General features: G+C 33.8%; 1 protein-coding gene across 1 annotated transcript in view; it reads right to left on the bottom strand.

Moving 5' to 3' along the window:
- Window positions 1–387: 387 nt before the first annotated feature.
- The window catches only part of LOC149412347 (nephrin-like), a 104,952-nt gene continuing 85,024 nt past the window's right edge, over window positions 388–20,315 (bottom strand). The window contains exons 5-15 of the mRNA XM_089646112.1: window positions 18,554–18,667; window positions 17,959–18,162; window positions 17,138–17,289; window positions 16,061–16,205; window positions 15,841–15,971; window positions 14,248–14,407; window positions 10,362–10,658; window positions 9,615–9,914; window positions 7,713–7,997; window positions 3,705–3,880; window positions 388–2,649 (exon numbers count right to left, since the gene is read on the bottom strand). Of these exons, the coding sequence (XP_089502238.1) occupies window positions 2,569–2,649; window positions 3,705–3,880; window positions 7,713–7,997; window positions 9,615–9,914; window positions 10,362–10,658; window positions 14,248–14,407; window positions 15,841–15,971; window positions 16,061–16,205; window positions 17,138–17,289; window positions 17,959–18,162; window positions 18,554–18,667 (2,045 nt within the window). The 3' untranslated portion in view covers window positions 388–2,568. The remainder of the gene's footprint in view (window positions 2,650–3,704; window positions 3,881–7,712; window positions 7,998–9,614; window positions 9,915–10,361; window positions 10,659–14,247; window positions 14,408–15,840; window positions 15,972–16,060; window positions 16,206–17,137; window positions 17,290–17,958; window positions 18,163–18,553; window positions 18,668–20,315) is intronic.

The raw sequence follows: 20,315 nt of genomic DNA, 5'->3' as shown, positions 1-20,315 counted from the left end.
CAAATGTTAATCATATCCAATTAATTTTTTCCAGTTCTACATACTTACTAAGTATTGTGCCGTACGAAAATCTGGTGTGGTGCATCGAAAGAACATCGAAAAATAAAGTCCTTTTTTTAATTTGAAGCTTTATCGAAAAAATTAAAAAAACCATAAAATATATCTTACCTATCTGTCCTTGGCCTTGTGTTTTTTACCTAGGTTTTTACTTTAGTGTATCTTTTTACATGTTTATTATTAATAATCTTACATTCGAATTGTTATTTAAAGAAAATTCGGAACTTAATTGGAGTTAAATAACAAAACACAATTATGTAAAATGTTTAAAACATAATCCTTTTATTTAAATTTTTTATTTTTCGGTCATATTTCGAATATGTGGTGACTGTTTTGAAACGAAGGACATGTCTTCCAATCTAATTTATTTTTTAGCATTCATTCTGGTTTACGAATCTGTAAAATGGTGACCGGATAAATTATCAAAATGATAATTCATCATATCTTTAAAAAGTTATATAAAGTCATGGAAAGTGATGAAACAAAAACTTTATTAACTGGGTTAAGTAGATTAGGTAAGGTAAGGTTCGGTTAAAAAAATTTTTTTTCACTCATTTCATGACTTTATATCACTTTTTAAAAGTGTTTTGAATATTCACTGTGTTGAGTTAGCATGGAACCCCGTAAAATATACGTTTTTTTTCTTTTTCAACATCAAGTGTCAATAAATATATTAAATTTAAAACAAAGGCTGGGATACGGTCAAAACCATTTTCCTTTAAGCTCGTGTAAGTTGATGAACGAAGATTTTATTTTAACTTCTTTACATACTTATCTAAAAATAATTTTACTATGGCTCGATAAATTTTACCAGGCGTTAATGTCATTGTTTTTCGGCTAATATTAAAAAAAAATAACAAAAAATTCGCTCTCCAGGCTTTATAGGAGTACAAATTATTATAAGCAATAGTTTTTTTACCATTATTATATGGCTTTCACCCTTCAAGGGTATTCTTGGTCATATTTAAAATTTTGGAGAAATGAAAGGTGAATTTAAATATTAATTTTATTTAAATAGGAAAATTTCAAAATTACAATGAAATTTGGAGTCGAGTTCAGACTTAGAAGAGATGAATGGAGGGGAAGAAATTTTAGATAAGGCTTGATAGAAGAGAGGATATTTTTTTGGAGAGGGACAACTAAAAAATATGTGATCTAAAGTTCCCACTTTCGGACCATAGAATGTAAAATCTGGGGAGTCAAGGACGTAGATTTTACAAAGGTGGGAAGGAACGGAACAATGTCCGATCCTCATTCGGATAAGTTAAGAAATTTTTTTTTGGAAAAAATTAGGGGATTTGTTAAAACCACGGTTTTGATGGAATAGTCAATGTATTGAGGCATAGCAGGCTCCCTTGGATTGACTAGCAATGTGCAAATACTCTACTACTATACAATCATCAATACTACTCGCCTGGTTACACGCCTGAATCGAACCCGCTCCTTCTGATTGCCGGTCAGGTGCTCTGAACCACTTAGCTAAGTCGCGCTTCGGCTTATTTCCAACCCGCTAAATAATTCAATATTTACTAGTATGTCAAGCAACAATAATTGCTTATTATATTTTTTCATCTGTAAACAACTAAGTTTATTTTCGTAGGTTTGTTATCCTTTGTGCCATATAAACATTAGTTTAACATTAAAAACAAAAATAAAAAAATCTTAATATTTTGGCTTCGCTAAAAAATATTGTTTTTCTAATAGTTCATAATGGAAATGATGTAGTGAGCTAAATAATTCACTCAGAGCTGTCAGAAAACGTATTATGTTTATGTCGCTTGTAGCTCCCAGCTTTAGTTACTGCAGACAACTGATTTCCTGAATTATATTCGCCTATTTTATTAATCACTTTGTTAAGTACCTTCATTTTAAAATAATAAAAAAATATTCAGGAGAAATAGGGAAAACTCAAAAAGATGAAATGCTAACAAATTATATGGCAAAATGAAACTTGCTATTTACTACGTTGGGAAATATATTTACGTGGTGCATTGAATGGTCAGATTCGAAATTGGTATTTATTATATTTTAGCACGTAGGTACTTATTATCTAGATATACATACATACATTAAAGTAGGCTAGTATCTCCGCACCTACCTTGATAAACTATAAGAATAATAATTAAGTTTTCTGTACAATATTGTTAAATGTAAGTGTTTTGGGGGTTTCGTTTATTTGAAAGAACATTAAATAAAAGATTCTATATAGCACAAACAATTCATTTGTAAGCAATTTGTAGTTACACTTAACCTTATATTAAACCCTAAATACGGCAAGTATATTGCTGATCGTATCATTTGGCTCCCGAACTACAGTTCATTTTATAGTAATCCAATAATTCTTTAAGTATATATTAAAAGAGATTATAGTCTTTCATGGCGATTAAACGTACCTATGCGTTAATCCGATTCGTCGAAGACAGTGTCTGACGTAAACTTTACCCTTTTTTTGGCCATCGTCAAAGGGTGGGCTAATTCTCAGTTAAAAGTTCCGTTGTAAAAGCTCTCTTGTCAGAAGCGTTCCGGCTCTATCGTTGCGGGGGCTTGGCGGAAGCGGTAGTCGACCATCGGTTGCATCATAAGCATCTGTTGCTGAAATACAAAATACCATACGTCAATGTTTCATTTAAATTTAGATTATTGAACAATTAATTTAACATCATATAGTTTATTGAACAACACATTGTACGGCTTGCAGAATTAAAGAACAAATTAAAAGAAAACTTCCAAGAAAATAAGATAGGTCCAACACTAGAATGGTAGGATTCTGGAATTGGAAAATTCCAATGATTAACATGAGATGCAAATTCATAAAAATGATGAATACTTGGTGTAAGGCGTAGATACAACTGTAGTTATGTTCGGTATTATTTTTATTAGTAAATAACTACGAAATTTGGCTGAAGCGGTTTTTAATAATACATCCGAAAACAATAAATAAACGTATGAAATACAGCAAAATGATTTACGAAAGGAAGGTTCGAGAATGTTCCGAAGCGCGTCACGTAGGCAAAATAATTCGATCTCGATGTCGCGGTTGCTGGTACTGTACTGACCGTTTCCTTCACGTTGTCGCTTATCTAGGTGGAAAATAAAACATTCTTGAACATTCCAGTTGCTACGGAAACAAATATTAAAAAAAAATACAAGAAGCTTGTTTGGAAACTTCTAGAATAACGTTCGAGTCAAGTAGTGGCGTACCACTACACAACTAAAGAACAGGAGGACGGAGCAGAAAGAAAGAATGCGGGAAGGATTAACAAGAAGATAGCCACCTTCAATTCAATCAGACAAACCATATGAAATCACACCTCAAACATTCCCAAATGAAACACTCACTGTGCATCATACTTTTCATGCATTGAATTCTACTTGTTTAACTCGGCACCTTAAATCTTCAAACCTAAAATCAATAAATACCGTTCACACAATACATATGACTGAACATAGGCTAGATCAACTCAATACTCCCTTCTGCTATCCCATTCCTATAGGCTATTGTAACCATTTTCTCTTTTATATTCACTAATAATTATTAAGAAGCATTAGCAATAATTACTATACATAATTTTTCATACCTTATAAAATATTGTAATTGTTAGTTTTCTTAATAAAATAAAATAATTAAGAAGGTATTGTCAACTAACGGTCCTGTCGCAGGTGTAGGAGTAGCGGGCGACCGGGATAAGCTGCTGGGGCAGCTGCGGCTGTAGAGGGTCGCGCGCGCGGGGCCGGGCACCACCCGACACGGTGTACATGCGGGACGGCACGCGGTTCAGATATTCGAACGCTCTCTCTTCCTCGGAATACTCGTCGTCACCACCTGGGAACAATTAACACCACTTCAGTTCCTTGTTTGCAGAGATGTGCAAAATGGGTACCCAAAACCATTTGAAATGCAAAATGGAAATGGGTCAAAACTTTTCCATTTGAAAAAGCAAAATGCAAAATGGTTTTTAGAAAAGCATTTCAAATGCAAAATGCAAAATACCTATTTTCAAAATGCATTGAAAATGCAAAATGGTTTCTCAGGTCAAACAATTAAAATAATTTTTTCATTTAATAATGGACATCAATGTAGAACAAACATATTACATGATGGTAAATCCAAAAACACCACGACTACAGATTATGAAACCACAAAAAATTTGCTCGGGACTAATGTTGCCAACGTAAAAACATAGAAACTGCTATCTAACATTTAATATTACAGCTTCATGGCCCGATGTTCAGTATTTGAATCAGTATTTTTTGTAATGGTATCACTCAATTGCCACGGCTCCTACCAGGGAGCAACTTGACAAATGTAAATTATCTCTCATAGCGAGGTTGAGGACCGACTGATATTTGGGGCTTATGAAAAAAAGATGAGTGGAGATGGTAGGAAGAATGTTGCCAAAAAGCATTTAAAATGGAAAATGCATTGAGAAAAGCATTTAAAATGCAAAATGCAAAATGGTTTTTAGAAAAGCATTTAAAATGCAAAATGGAAAATGCCCATTTTGCATTTTGCATTTCCATTTGAAATGGATTTATTTGAAATAAAGCACATCTCTGCTTGTTTGATACTTTTGGTAGACTAGATACATCATTTCTGTCAGTGTGTTGGGATACTACACCTCATTACTACATGAACATTGCTATTCATAAATGTTATTAAGCAATATTAAAATCAATGAATCACCAATAAGATCAATTTGTTTGCTGAAAACATTGCTCTTAATTATGTGGATGTGTCAATAATAATAATCTTTACCTTTTATTCACATTTACTCTAAAAATATTATGAATCCTTGTATTTCCATTGTTATTGAACATTCTGCTTAACTGCAGTTTAAAAGAACGCTCGACTTTTCTCTACTTTCAATAAATGCAATAAATATGTATTATACTTATAAACCTTCCGGAAAAAATTCTCTAAACGATAGTGAAAACCCTACCAAACTCTGATGCATCGTTTTTTTAATTTTTTTTTTTATATTACACACTTTACAAATATAATGAAAAAAAGTCCCGTAAAACTGCTTTTTAGCAATTTGTCTAACGGTTTCTCTACATTATAAATCTTATTATAGTGAGTTTACAGTTAACTTTTTACAATTATATGTATAAAAAAATTTCACAGAAATACAGTAAAAAAATATTATCAAAAACATAAATTACAATTTTAAAAGTATTTGGAATAATATATCATTGTAAGCTTATACAAATTAATTCTTTCAGTAAGCCAAGTCTTCAGTAAGTCCACCAATTGTTTGGTTTGGGCACAGTTTTTAATTTCAGCAGGTAACATATTAAACCAACTAGGAATCATATAGTTTAACGTTCTTTGTCCATATTTATCTGTATGCTTAGATACAATAAGTCCTTCATTAAAGTTAAAACGAGTTTTATAATTGTGTTCTAGCCTGTTTATATATAAAAGGTATTTATGTGCTGAAATATAATTTTGTACCACAGAATTGCTCTCACTAAAAGAATTTTGAGACTGATTGAAGTATGGAATATTATGCCTTTTTTTGTATAAATTTTTTTCAGGAAATAATTTAATCAATGAATTTTACACGGATTGAACATGGTTGATATTAGTTCAACAGGAAAATCCCCAAGCTGTTATTCCATATCTTATAACAGATTCAGCTAGAGATAAAAAATTATTTGAAGTGTGCCGATTGGAAGAAGTGTGCAGATTGGATTTAGAAAAACTAAGTGCACAAACAGTAAGTGACTTGGGTTATACTATTTAAAGATGATAAAAAATTGTAGTATTATTATTAAAATATACACATATATGTAAATATAGGTATCATTTAAGATTTTCACGTATTATAGTGATTTATTTTTGGGATATAATGCCACGTTTCGGACAGCATTGCAGTGTCCATCATCAGGGCAGATGTGTAATCTGATTACATAATTCCCCAAAAATAAATCGCTATAATGCAAATTTATTTCAAATTAAAAAATTATCAAAATTTAAAAGAGATCCATTTTTTCATTGTTTTGGCGGACTGGTGGAAAAAGACAAGTCACGAGGCTGGCCGAATGAATTTTCGTTCCGTTGTGCGCGTCGTCTCGTCTAACTACGGTTGCTTTTACCCCCCTAGGTATGCCAAAAGGCGTTGCATATCAAAAACTATTCGGCAACTAAGAAAATGTTCTAAGTCACCCAATATCCTCATCACCGGCTTTAGAAGTATGAAAGTGAAATAATTTATAAGTTTGTCGCGAGAAACTGGGTATTAAATTCCTTTCCAAGGATTATAGCACGTGAACTTATCACCAGCTCTACCCTATGGTACTTAGATATATATATATATACAGGGTTTTCCAATAAGAGGTGTTATTTTGATATTCAAAGAAAAGTGCCATTTTTTAAAACAAATGTTCGAATGTTTATTTCATTATAAAGAGGAAGGTATACCGTTAATAGTAAAAAATAACATCAGTCAAATGACTACCACGACCACGTTTACAAGAACATATCCTTTTCATGAAATTTTCCATAACCAAATCGCAAAGTGGCTGCCTTATGTCCTCAATAGCCTAACGAATCCATCTTTGAGGTCTTGAATCGACGCTGGGCTGTTGGCGTAGACCTTCTCTTTTACGTGGCCCCAAAGGAAGAAGTCGCAAGGTGTTAAATCACAAGATCTCGGTGGCCAATTGTGATCACCTCTTCGAGAGATAACGCGGTGCGGAAACTTTTCCCGTAAAAGATCAATGGTTTCGTTGCTTGTGTGGAACGTAGCGCCGTTTCGTTGAAAGTAAACGTTGTTCAGATCAATACCATCCAATTCCGGCCATAAAAAATCATTAATCATCTCTCGATAGCTCTTTGAATATCAAAATAACACCTCTTATTGGAAAATCCTGTATATATATATATAAAGCTATATATAAATATATACATAGCTTTTGAGTTTTCTTATATCCCCGTCTCATGAAGGCATGGTCAGGATATTTTTGAAACCATCCGATTATCGAATGCATCAATGGTAACAATTAGCTTTCTCTATACTTAATCATCAGAATAATCTATTTTTGCCAAAACGAATTAAACAATATTAAAGACAGACTTCTTTATTCCTAAATTCTTCTTCCTCTTCCTTCCAGAAAAAAAAGTTAGACGAGACAATACCCCAAAATAAAGCCAGAAACTTAACAACGTAAGTGAAACAGCCCCGCACAAAAATCTGCGATGCGCGGTCTTGGTGTATTGGCAGACTTGCAGTTGAATTTGCTCTTTCAATTTTATAAAATAAAGTGAGAATCATAACGACATAAGCGACGAAGTCGTGTAAGAACAATATTTACTCTAGCAGGCCTAGAAAATTCGGTCTTTCCGTGGGGTTTATTTGAATTATTTCTAAGGTATTACTAAAATCGCAAATGTTTCTTTAAGTATCCCACGGGAAGTTACTGATTCATCGTCTAGAAAAATCAAATCTGGTGCTTACCGCTTTATAGTTGAAAAAAAATTTAAAACGTTTAAAATGTTTTAACGGTAAGATCCTGCTTTAATTAATCTTAAATATAAATAATTAACAAACGTAGGGATCCCCCTAGCAAACAAACGAGAATTTAGTAATACGTTCATCAGAAATAATTCAAATGTGTCGAGCAAACCCACGTTATTAGAGTAATAAAGCTACCTTGAGGAATAATGTCTGGGTTCTTCTCCTCCAGATCCATATCGTCCCGGTTATGTATCGGCATGACGGGGCGGGCCTCGTACTCCTGCCGGACCAGCGGCAGGTTGCCGGGCTCCACGGGCAGCGAGGCAACCTCCTCCGCGGCGCCGGGCTGCTTGGCCGGGTCACGCCCGGGCCGCCTGCGCATTGCCCCCGCCACCAGCACGGCGCACACCAGCACGGCTACTGCAGCGCCCATCACGGCGACCATAACGGGGGTGAGCTGCAGGATGGCTGGCAGGTAAGCTGAAATATTATTTACTTGATTTATTTAGTGTACTAAAGTATCACATAAATGCAGTATTCAATTTAATAAACAGGGGCACTCCACACACTCTTCTGTCCTGTTCAAGTGGATCAGTGCAAAACATACAGTCAATTTTTTTTTGCTTGATCAGACCATGGAATAATTATAATAACATAGAAAAAGTGGACACAAAATATGTAATGAATTAATGTATTGTACATTTAGTTAATGATGAAATGTTTTTCTGACACATCATGAGTAATTTTCTATTAGAATAATAAACAAATAACTTTGTTTACATCACTTTAATATATTTAACCTCTACATGTTTCATGAACAATGTTCACATCATAAGGAGCAAGTATATACTAAAGACGAAAATTAAATATATTACAATTGAACAGTGGAAGAAGTGGGGAGGGGTAAAAGTGGGCGGAGTTTTTACCCCTTGTGTATTATTCTAATAAATAATGACATCACAAAGTGATAAGCTTTCAGAAGAAATTTTCTTCGAAAAATTAGTAATTTTCTGTTGTTGATATAACTATGTTTTATGTCCATACATCCTGTATTTTTATTATATTACGGTGCTATGTTAATAATATTCATTTATTAACACAAAGAGGAAAACAATTGGTTGTATTTTTGGTAAATTATTTCCCAAAAATTTATGAGTACACGACATTATTTGATGAAAATAACTAATTTGGCTACCACACAGCTCTCAATGAAGGTTAAATGCGTGTGAATAATAGTAGGTAACGCTGTGTATTGATGAATGCTATTCTTTCAAGCCCTTGAGATTTCATTCAGAGGGGTCTTAAGTATGATTATGGTGGTCTTCTTAGAGTAATCGTTGTTAAACGTTTGGTTTTAAGATGATTCATGGAAAGTTTTTCTCAAAATACTTGAATTTTCTGATGTTCAAGAAAAGAAACAAGAGATAATAGTTTTTTTTTATAGATTAATATTTATTATTATTTTTTTGATAAATTAATGTTTTTAAGACAAGATTTTATTTATGCATAGCACAAAGGATAAAAATTATTTTTATAAGCAATAATTGTTCGCCTGAAACACTCATCCACATTGAAAAAATTGTCCCGTTGGCGTCATGTATTTTTTATCAGGAGATTTTTTCAATGTGGATGAGTGTTTCAGGCGAACAATTATTGCTTATAAAAATAATTGTTATCCTTTGTGCTATGCATAAATAAAATCTTGTCTTAAAAACATTAATTTATCAAAAAAATAATAATTAATATTTGACAAGTTCAAGTATTTCACCTAAAAATGTAGACAATTTGTCTCAACGCCATCTAGTGAGAGAGTTAGCACTTACAATGCCTTTCTCATATAAAATAAAGTTGGTTATTCTCAGGTGAAAAAAATGTAACAAGCAGTAATTGTTGATTGAAACACTAGCATATATTGAATAATTTCGCGGGTAAGAGATAAGCCTCCATAGCTCAGTGGTCAGAGCTTTCGACCGGAAATCGAATGGACACGGGTTCGTGTCCCGTTGGCGTCATGTATTTTTTATCAGGAGATTTTTTCAATGTCGATGAGTGTTTCAGGCGAACAATTATTGCTTATAAAAATAGATTAATATTTACCAATGTGCTTTTCAGCAGACTTCAGTGTCTGCGCGCTCAGAATCGAGGGGTCGCTCTTTCCTTTCTTGTTGACAGCAGTGACGATGACCTCGTACCCGTTGCCGCTGTCCAATCCGGTGACGAAGAAGTGTGGCGTATTGGAGGTGATGGTGCTGACCAGCTGTTTGTTGTGGGCGGTGCTGAATACCTCCACGGAGAACTCTTGCGGGAGGCCACCGTCGAAGCCCTCCACGCATTCGATCTGCAGTGAGTCGGTGGTTTGGTTGGTCAGGGTGCAGTTAGTCAGCATGTCGGGCTTACCTGGAAATAATAAAATACAATTTTATGTACTGCACAAAAGCAAAATGCTAGGCAAAATGCAGGAATCGATAAAAAGAAAATTTATTCAACCTCAGGTCACATTATTATAAAACACTTTTTTACTCTTTTTGCTACATCAGCCATGAGAAAGAGGGAGACTTTACAATGGAGCTATATGATGTATACTTATAGTAATCCCAGAAAGTCCGTACGTTCGTCATTGACAATCGTCCTCTTCATTCTCATAAATTTGTATGAAAAACGAAAAAGACACTAAAATGATGACATCGTGTACGACATCTCTCTGGGACATCTATAACGGAAGAGTGTAGGTTTGGGTTTCGTCAAAATAAGTGATTAGAGACTTCTTGATTTGACGTCTAGAACAGGAAAATATGTGGTTTTTGTAGAAGAAGATATACGAATGCAAAAAAGTCAATATCTTACCAGCAGGTGTAAGGGTGTATACACATGGGTCCTTCTGCATTCCAATTTCATTCTCTCCCCAGCACAGAAGGGTTCCAAAGTCCGACTCCGTCTTGGGGATATACTGCGCAACGCTGCGCGACCTGTCCACGGCGACGTGCGTTGCGGGGATGTCGGACAGCTCGGAGTCGCTGGTGTTGAATTTCCATGTGAAGTTCACGCTGGTAGGGTTGGCCTCCAACTCACAAGGGATCTTGGCAGGCTCATTACGCGCTGCACCCAATATCCTGATCTGCCCGGGACGGCAAATTGGAGCAACTAGACAGATCCAACATTGTCATTAAAGTTACTAATTATACATAACACTTTTATTAGTTGTTGGGACGCCGCGCTTGCTTAGTGGACATCTTGGACAGGAATGAATTTCGCTTATTTTTTGGAAAACAGAATAATTCAAAATAACCATTCTATTCCTGTCAAGTAAAAGGTTATGCAAACTATACTTTTTTTGTACAGTGTTTTCAAAAACGTGTGCAGAATAGCTCAAATTAATTATTTTACGGAAGTTGTAAAAATGTGGTGGAAGTTATATTGCTTTTTTCCCGATTCTAGTGTTTTTCTTGAAAAAGTGTCATTTAATCAATTGACATTAAGTTTTTAAACAGAAGCCTATGTATTGATTAAGCTTGCTAGCATTAGTTATAATTTTTTATGTCATAATATATTTTTGATTATGCCTGATGTTAAAACATTAACATATCCATTGGAAGTCTCTGTCGAATAATTTGCTTAATCACTGGGATCTTACATGGTGTGCTTTATTGGAATATTTAGATAACAGATAAAAATAATGGGAACACTTTTTGGGTCACGTGGTTGAATTAACACAATATTAAAAAAAATCGCCATATTAAAAAAAGACGCCATACTTATAATCCAGCCGTAATTGGTAATATGGTTCCTAGGAAAATGGTAAAAAAGTAAGTAAAATTACTAGCATTTTAAATCAGTGTATAGTTGTAGGAGTAATATAATTTTGCCATTGTATTGACGAAGTGCCTTCATAATTTCTCGATGGCAGAAATATCCACGTAAACCATATCCAGTACATTTAAGTTCAAGTCTCGATTTTCAGTAGTTTATACAAACAAAATATTGTTGCTGATTTTAAATGCTTTTCGCATCCTTACATTTCCTTCTACAGTTTGCAGTTCCATGGTTTTACTATTAGTCTGCAGTCATTCTCGTTTCTCTCATGTTTTTTTCACCAGATGTTGTTCATATTCTGTAGTCACTATTGCGAACACTGACGTTTTCCGATTTGTTTTTCTCTATGGAATCAAGACACTTTCTCGTGTTCAGCATCAACTAATATTACTGTACTTGATAATATCCAATACTGCTTTCCGAGCCCGATGTTGAGAGACATTTATTCCTATAACCACTTTAAAATGTTAATGTCCACTAAGAGAGAAATAGTTAAATTTCTCCCAGCTAATAGCCACTAACCAAGTTACACATAAGATGTGTGCCATGACATTTAAAAAAAAATTTACACGTTTTCCAATAAAATATTTTAGTCCTATACAAAAATACTTCCAAAATGCAAATTCTGTTACCGGGACAGACTTAAAGTTTAAATTCAATCAGTTCTTAATAAAATAAGTTAGATTAGAAAGAAAAAGCTTTTCCGTAGTAACAAAACAACCTTTTGTTTCAGAAAATCGTGAAAATTTAAATTACAGTCACGGCACCCAACTGCAACGGCTTCACAGCGCAATACAAACTTCGCACATTCGCGGCCGCAGCAAGCGCAATCCGAACTTTGTATACATATTAATATCTGAACTTAATTACATTACTAACGCGGTGCTTGGTTTTATGAGTGAGTAGTACAAACAGATTGACATTTTTAAAGACGTTGTTACGTTTATATTGTAGATAGTTGAATACGTTGAAGCCAAAGATAATAGATTGAAGCTCGTAAACTATATGTAATTGCAAATATTTAAATCCCGTTAAATTTTAATTGGCCTACGAGATTTACTTTAAAGTTTTAAATAAAGGCTGCTAGTACTTTTTTTGGTACAATACGGCCTCAATTGGCCTCACTGGGTGGCTTACCCGTGCTGAGGCCATTAGTAGTATATTTTGTGTAATACTAATAAACCCCGCAATGCCTTGCTATTGCTAATGTCTTTCTCGGACGTCACCGATTTCTTCTATCATTCACTACTGTACACCACAATGTTACTGTTAAAAATACATTACATCGACTAAAGAGATTTATTTTTGGGGTAGTATGCCGTGTAGAGCTACCTCCTTCTTTGGCCAACGTTTCGGACAGCATTATATTTTAAGATGGTTTTTTGCGTTTAGTTTTGGTGTAGCCGTCAATTATCGGATACCAAGAACTATTGAGCTTAGCTCCGACATGGTAATTAATATTATATCTTGGTATTCAATAATTTGCAGCTACAAAAAAACTAAACGCAAAAAACCTAATGTTATAATGTATTACCAGCTCCTCGAGGATAGGAGTTGGCGGCATGGTATCACATCTACATACATAAGGACACACTTCACCACAATTTTAACACTTTAGCCCTGATGATGAAAACTGTAATATTGTCAGAAACGTTGGATAAAGAAAGAGGTAGCGCAACACGGCATAATTACCACCAAAATTGATCACCACAATACTTTTGACCGTGAAAATTAAATCATTTTATCTACATTACATCGACTTCGACATCGACTAATTCGACTACATTTCTCATTTCGGTGCAGGGATATCACGCTATGGATCCCTCAGGTACCCCTGACTTCTTTTAACATTCATACCAGTATCTAAACACTCCTAGAACAAACCTTTAGAAAAAACTCAGCGATATTGGTCGGCAGGCTGAATTTTTATATATTAAAACCTACAGGCCACAAACAAAATTAACTTCAATTACTGACATGGTCAATGATTAAGAAAGTAGCGTGGGTAAATGTAATATATTCTGTTTTCAACGAAAACAGGCTGCTCTATTAATTTAGGGAGCAATTTAGTGTCAAGTTGCTGAAAAATATGAAATTCGCGAGAGTCGAAATGTCCATTATATTTAAGTAGACATATTTAATAATATGGTCTATTTTATGTTTGAGGTATTTTTTTATTTATTTGGGAAAAACTTAGTTAAAAAAGAAATGTAAATTTTCTCTTACCTAGTTAAAATCTTGAAAAAATGTCAATTATCGTAAGTAAATAACTTGGTCAAAAATATTTTTATTTTGATTGATCACCTTTTCCGAAAAATGGGGAAATAGATCTAAACAAGATAGCGATAAAGTTTATGCGACTCTAAAGTTTGGCATTATTTTCATTACCACGGCGATAGTTGTATATAATTAGGTTTAATCTGGCCCCTTGGATAAGGTTACAGTAATCCAAAAATAAGATAAGTACATTATATCTAGTTTTGGTGATCCATTATAAAACTTACAACGAGTGGCATTAATAAGACAAGTATCAATTTCCATTCCTCATCACGAACTACAATGCTTTGATAGTAAAAAAGACGAAATGATGTGATGTTTGCCCCATATTTTGTAATTTTTCAAAGGGAAAAAGTAGTCTCAAAGTAATTTTGTACCTGATATCATAATTCTAGTATCGTCTGTTTTTCACTAACAAACACATTTTTATATAAGAATTATTATTGATGACATCACATGCATCCTCTCTCCATAATATGCGTGTTATTTCATATTTCGCATTGCAGTACATTTCAGCTAGCATTTTAAAATTACGAAGGGGCAACAGCAGAATACATGAGGGTAGTTATATTTATATAGCCTAAAAGACATTAGATGAGCAGTGACCGATAGCAATATAAGGATGATAGAACAGTGACCGTACATTTGATGTCCAGCTGCACGGGGTTGCTCTCCCCGTCGCCCTCGCGGTTGCTGGCAACGCAGGTGTAGAGGCCGGAGCGGCTGCGGTTCACGTTCTGCAGCACGAGCGATTGGTTGCTGACCAGCGTGCCGTCCACGGCGTTGTTGTACAGCTGCTTGCCCTGTTCAATGCAGAGGCGGCTCTTTATTAACACACTGATGTCATCATACTGAGGGTGAGGGGCATTGCTTATTAGCTTCTTGACTTGAGTAAGGCTTGGAGAACTTTCTTAACAGGAAGGACTGATCGTACTTCATGAATAATTATTACATTGTGGTTAACTACACTAAAAAACATGCTTGTCAAAAATTACAACTTTACGAAATTGCGATAAAACTTTCTTTTCGGTAATATACGGTTTGTGACAGAATGATCTTAATTGATTGGGCAAAAAATACATAGGTTTTTTGTGGGAAAACATTGTAACATTTCGTGTTTGTCAAGAATTACCAAGTTTCAACAAAATGATTTCATCAGAGGAAAAATATCTAATGAAAGTTTTGAAATGTTTTTACAATAGAATAAATGATTTTTAATCACACAATGTAGCCAAGGGTGGATAATGCAGTAGCAGAATAATTAATAAATTTTACTCATCAAGAATTACAGCGTCATGAATCTTTTTCCTTCCGGTTATTCAGAAAATTCTCCAAATTTCACTAAAATCAAACAGATTCAGTAAAACATGCATTATTTGATCAAAACATGAATTCCTCAGCCATAAGGGGGTGTTGCAATGCAACTGCATTTTCCAACAATTAATTTTGAGTGGTACATTTCTAAAATTTGAAGATATTTTATATGAAAACAATTGTGCATCAGAAGAAGAATATTTCGCAGACGAAACCTATGAACAAAATAGTATTTTTGTTATTGTAAAAGATTCGCTTAAATTGACAGCTATTTTACCGAAAATCCACGCAGTCGCAATAGAGAAATTATACAATTCGCTTTGTTCTAAGAAACACAAGTAAGTTATCGCACAGCAAATAAATAGTAATAAGCAGTCGCTTAAACAATAGCAAAAGATCAAAGCAAATATTATTTTCCTGTAATATAAAATACATTATTAGATTAGTAACATTAATTTCCTAGCAATTGAAAAATAAAAATAATAATTTATTTAAAAAATTGGTATTACCTGTTAATTACCTACTAATACTTTTTGAATGTAAAAATGACCCAAACACTAATCATCATCATCGAAATAATGCTCCGTGCAAATTTTTAAAATGTAAATCGTCATGTATTTAGAATTTGTAAAATTATTTTTAAAACGTATTAATTATTATTATTCGTCGAGTCGATCTTATAACAACGGCTTCCAAGAAGTAAAAGTTTTGAAAATCTATCAAGTGAGATTTAAATACACTTTAGATACATTCACTGAGCAAATGAAAAGAAAAGAATAATAAGTAAGTTTAAAAGGAAATCTGAATATAGTGAGAGATTTAATAACTTTTTAAAGTAATGAATCAATTCCAGATGATTTAAGTGGAACCAAATTCTGTATTCTGAAAATTACGTCAAACTAGGATAACTTAAAAAACTTACATTGTGCATCCAACGGATTTGATAGATCCAAGGGTTGGACTTGATGTTACATTCAAAATACACATCGGCTGCTTCTCTTATCATAGTGGAGTTGAGGCTGCTGCCCAACTCGAGGGATACGAGGGGGACATCTGCCGAATTAAACAAATTTAGCACAATAATAAACCATTATTAACTTGTTAAGTGTTTGCATTTTAATCTATTGAGAAAGCGGACTCACGTTGAATGTCCAGTTTCCATCCATCTTCCAAGCCGCTGTCGGGTATTAGACCCTGGACTCCGCGGCACGATAAGTATTTGCCGCTGTCGGAAATCGTAGGAGCAAAAGTCAACACACTCACGGTTATGTTACCATCGGCACTCGTCTGAAAATTTTAAGTCACGTTATCATAACCAAATTTTGTAAATGCTGGTTTTTTCAAATTTAACTAAAAAATAGTATTTCTGACGTGCGCAATTTGTTGTATTACATATTGCTGACGTAACGGTAACCTAACCTAACCTTCCCCGAAAAAAATGTCCCCCTGTAAAAAGCTGATTGATGCTCTTCTCAGCACAGTGAAGAAGCGGATGTAATGCACGAAAGTAATTAATAACTAGTAACACCCATTAATGCGAATAGTTTGCAACTAAAAACCAACCCGTAAAAACAATTTTTTTTACTATAATACATTCATCTGTTTTGAATATTCGACATAGTTGCGCCATCTCTTGGGTCGGCTTGTAGTCAAATGTAAAGATTTTTTGTTATTTGTTAGGTGATTTTGAACCTTCCTCCCCAGCGACTACTACTGTGTTAAACTTCTGTGATTTTTAAGATGTCTTTCAAAACTTAACTTTTTTTATTTATATTTGACTAAGGATTGAAACTGCACCACCAGGGACTTGAGTTAATACCCCTAAAATCTATGCCACTTCCTAATTAGTTAGTACCGACATTTATTTAGTATGATAACTGCATTATAATTTTATATATAATTTCACCCAATTTCAGAATAAATGTGTAAGTGTTATTTCAGTATATGCATGAGTGCAACGAAAATAATGCATTTTTATCAACAACGAATCTATCTGTCAAGTTTCAGCTTGATCGTCGGGAAGTGGGCTATTTTCCACTTCAAAGATTCCATTTCCAGATTTGCTTCATTAATTCATTTATTCATTCAATCAAGAAAACAAAAACCGAAATTATATATATGAATATCCTCATTTTAAAGCATGAACTAAGTACACGTGCAATATTATGAAACATCCCTTTATTGTATATTGGTAAAATGAAGTAAGTAATTTATCTTACCGTATCGCGTGAGTTCTTCATGGCGATACTTCCTTTCCACCAAGTAACGGTGGGCGGAGGTCTCGATCCAACGACCTCGCACTCTAGTTCATAGGTATTATCGGCCGATAATGGTCTATTCTCACCTCTTAACCTCACCCACAGAGGTCTCACTGCGGACATACAAAGTGCGAACATTAATACGTAATTTATACTGGAGTGTTATCACCTGCGATTTTATCGCATTAACATAAAGTGATATGGGTAGGCGAGTATCGCCTATGATCTGAGGCACCTATATAACAAAGTGCCTGCTCATTAGTATTCTGTTAGGCCTAACCCGGTTATTCTCATTTGGGATAAGTTCTAAATTAATCAGTGCCTTCGAAGTAATTAGCACATATCATATTAACATCAGTGAGGGGATCTTTTGTATGGTTAATTATGTGTGCGAGCTCATCGAGTTAGAGCTACCGGTTTGATTGGGAACTAGAGTAACTCAGTTACTACAATTTATACTATCAAATGAGTGGAATGCATTATTTTCCATATCGTCGTGATCGAATAAGAGAGATCAAGATTTTATTATGATGAGAATATTTATTTTTCCATACAAAAAATTCAAACTTAACTGTTTCGAGACTAATGGTATAAATATGTCCCAGTAAAGTGAGCAATATGCATAGTTTTTGTATGAAAACCTATGTAATCAGTCATTTATACTCATTTCTTTATCTAACTTGAAAATTTCGAAAAAAAGTCAATTATCTATTTTAATTACACTATTATGTAAGACACCTCGTGTGTATATTAATTTTTAATAACATTTATGCAATATTTACAATTCATGTCCAGAGTCACAGCACTGGAGATAGGTGGAGTTAGGTCGGAGTTAGCGGCCAGGCAAGTGAGTACCGCGTTCAGGTGGTGTCGCCTTATAGCGTCAAGTTTCAATATGTTTTGAGTTCTTCTTTCTGGGAGAAGTCCATAGCTTTCGTCAAGTAGGGCGCTCTCTCGCCACCAAGTCACCCTCGGGGGTGGGCGTCCTGGTGAACATACATTCAATTCACAAACATAAACTGACAAAACGAATTCTTCAGAGATCATAAAATAACATCCAAATTCATGAAATAATTCATTGCAGAATGAAATCATCGGTGAAAATCAGAAACTTACAGATTGAAGTCATCATTGAAAATCAGAATCTAACACTCAAAGTTACAGACTGAATCAATCAGTGGAAATCAAAATATAACACTGAAACTTGAGAATACTTGTGAAATACTACGATGTATGCTTAAGTTTTAGATCCAGACGACCACAAAAAAACAAAAATAAATCGGAATTAAGTAACTAATTAATTAACAGTAATTTGGTAAGTGCATTTGTGTAAGTTTTGTTTTAAATATATTCGAAGTAAAATAATAAAGTGCTTACCTCCAGTAGCTACGCAAACTATGTTGACAGCAGAACCCTCATTGTAGGGGCCCAGTATGTAATGGGGAATGTGCGAACCCTGCTCGTCTAGTATAGACAATTTTTCAACGGGGACTAAAAATAACACAATATGTCAGAATAATGTTTCTTATATGATAATATTATAAATGTAGGTGAGATTCATATTGGTTTTCTGAAATGTTGCGCATGAATATCTAAATACTCTGCGCTGTCAATAATAAGTTGAAAGAATATAAAATAATAGAGTGAGGAAACTAACATACATCTTTAGATGTCTAAGACATCTCCTAAATAAAGAATTACTCAGAATTACGTACTTTGCATTCTGCCAGTCAATAATAAAATATGGCATTAAAGGATGGGGTAAAACTTATAAAAAAAACACACACACAACCGCTATATTTGGCAGAAAAATGGCAAACTTTTCCCAACTCCAAAATGTAAAAAAACGACGGGGCAATTTAACTTTAAAAATCTTGCAGTAAAAAAATAAGTAAATTCATTATTAGAAAGTATCAGAAATATAAATGACAATATATTTTATAAACTGTATCTTTAAAAAAAAATACTGAAAATGTTGAAACATAATTTAAAAAAAATAACACTTCCCCCATATACAAAAGCCTATTATATATATACATATTAAGGTGGTACATCTTATATGTAAAATAATTTGAAATTAATACAATTTTTTTGTAAATTATGTGACATTATTTTCTGGATAATATTTTTTTCTTTTAATATATACATATAATTTGTAAGTGATATAGAGTGATTTCTGATTAGGTAAATGTCTTCATTTTCCTGAGGGGAAATATTCAAATGAATAAATATAGGACCAATACATTATAAAATATTATTACTGGCATAAGATAGCAAAAGGTCGCTTTAAGCAGAGCTGCAATTGAAGAAAATAATTGCTCTAACAATCTAGTCGTCTGCGATAGCATAATCTTCATCGATTACCAACTCTAATCCGTTAGGCCCTAAATAACTACGTAGTGAGTTACAAACGAGTCAGTAATAGGGATCATGTCTATTTTCCTGTTGCTTAGAGCTCCGTTGTAACCCATATTTAGGCTATATCCCCAAAAGTGATACGGAATAGGGATCATGTCTGTTTGCGCGATGCTTAGAGTTCCATTGTAACCCATATTTAGGCTATCCCCAAAGGTTAAATATGAATCATGTCTGTTTGCCTGTTGCTTAGAGCTCCTTTGTAACCCATATTTAGGCTATATCCCCAAAGGTGATACGTAATACGGATCATATCTGTTTGCCTGTTGCTTAGAGCTCCGTTGTAACCCATATTTTGTCTTTATCCCCAAAGGTGATACAATAGTTTATGATTTGAAAATTAGATTTTGTGATATAGGAATATGTTTTTAGTTCCATTTTATGGTACCTGTATCTATAAATACAATATTTTGACATGGACTTATGCTTAGCGTAAATATAATTATATTTCGCTCCTGTGAATATTGTATGGAGGATTAACATATAAACATAGATATAAACGTATCAAAATATAATTTGATACGTTTATATCTTTCAAAAGATAGATTTAAGAGACGTAATATAAGAAATTTTTTATGTAATGCCAGGGATTTTCATAGGGTTTTTCGAAATCAGATCTAGTCAGTGACCTTCCTCTTGTTTAGAAAGTTAAGTGTGTGAAAGTCAATATTACAATATCTAATATTGATATAGTATGCCTAGAGGGAAAAGTTTTCCATCAGGT

This window comes from Hesperophylax consimilis, chromosome 23 (assembly GCF_061612785.1).
Source record: "Hesperophylax consimilis isolate HC1 chromosome 23, BYU_Hcon_1.0, whole genome shotgun sequence".
In the NCBI taxonomy this organism is placed as follows: Eukaryota; Metazoa; Arthropoda; class Insecta; order Trichoptera; family Limnephilidae; genus Hesperophylax; species Hesperophylax consimilis.
This window is presented reverse-complemented; position numbering and strand designations above follow the sequence as displayed.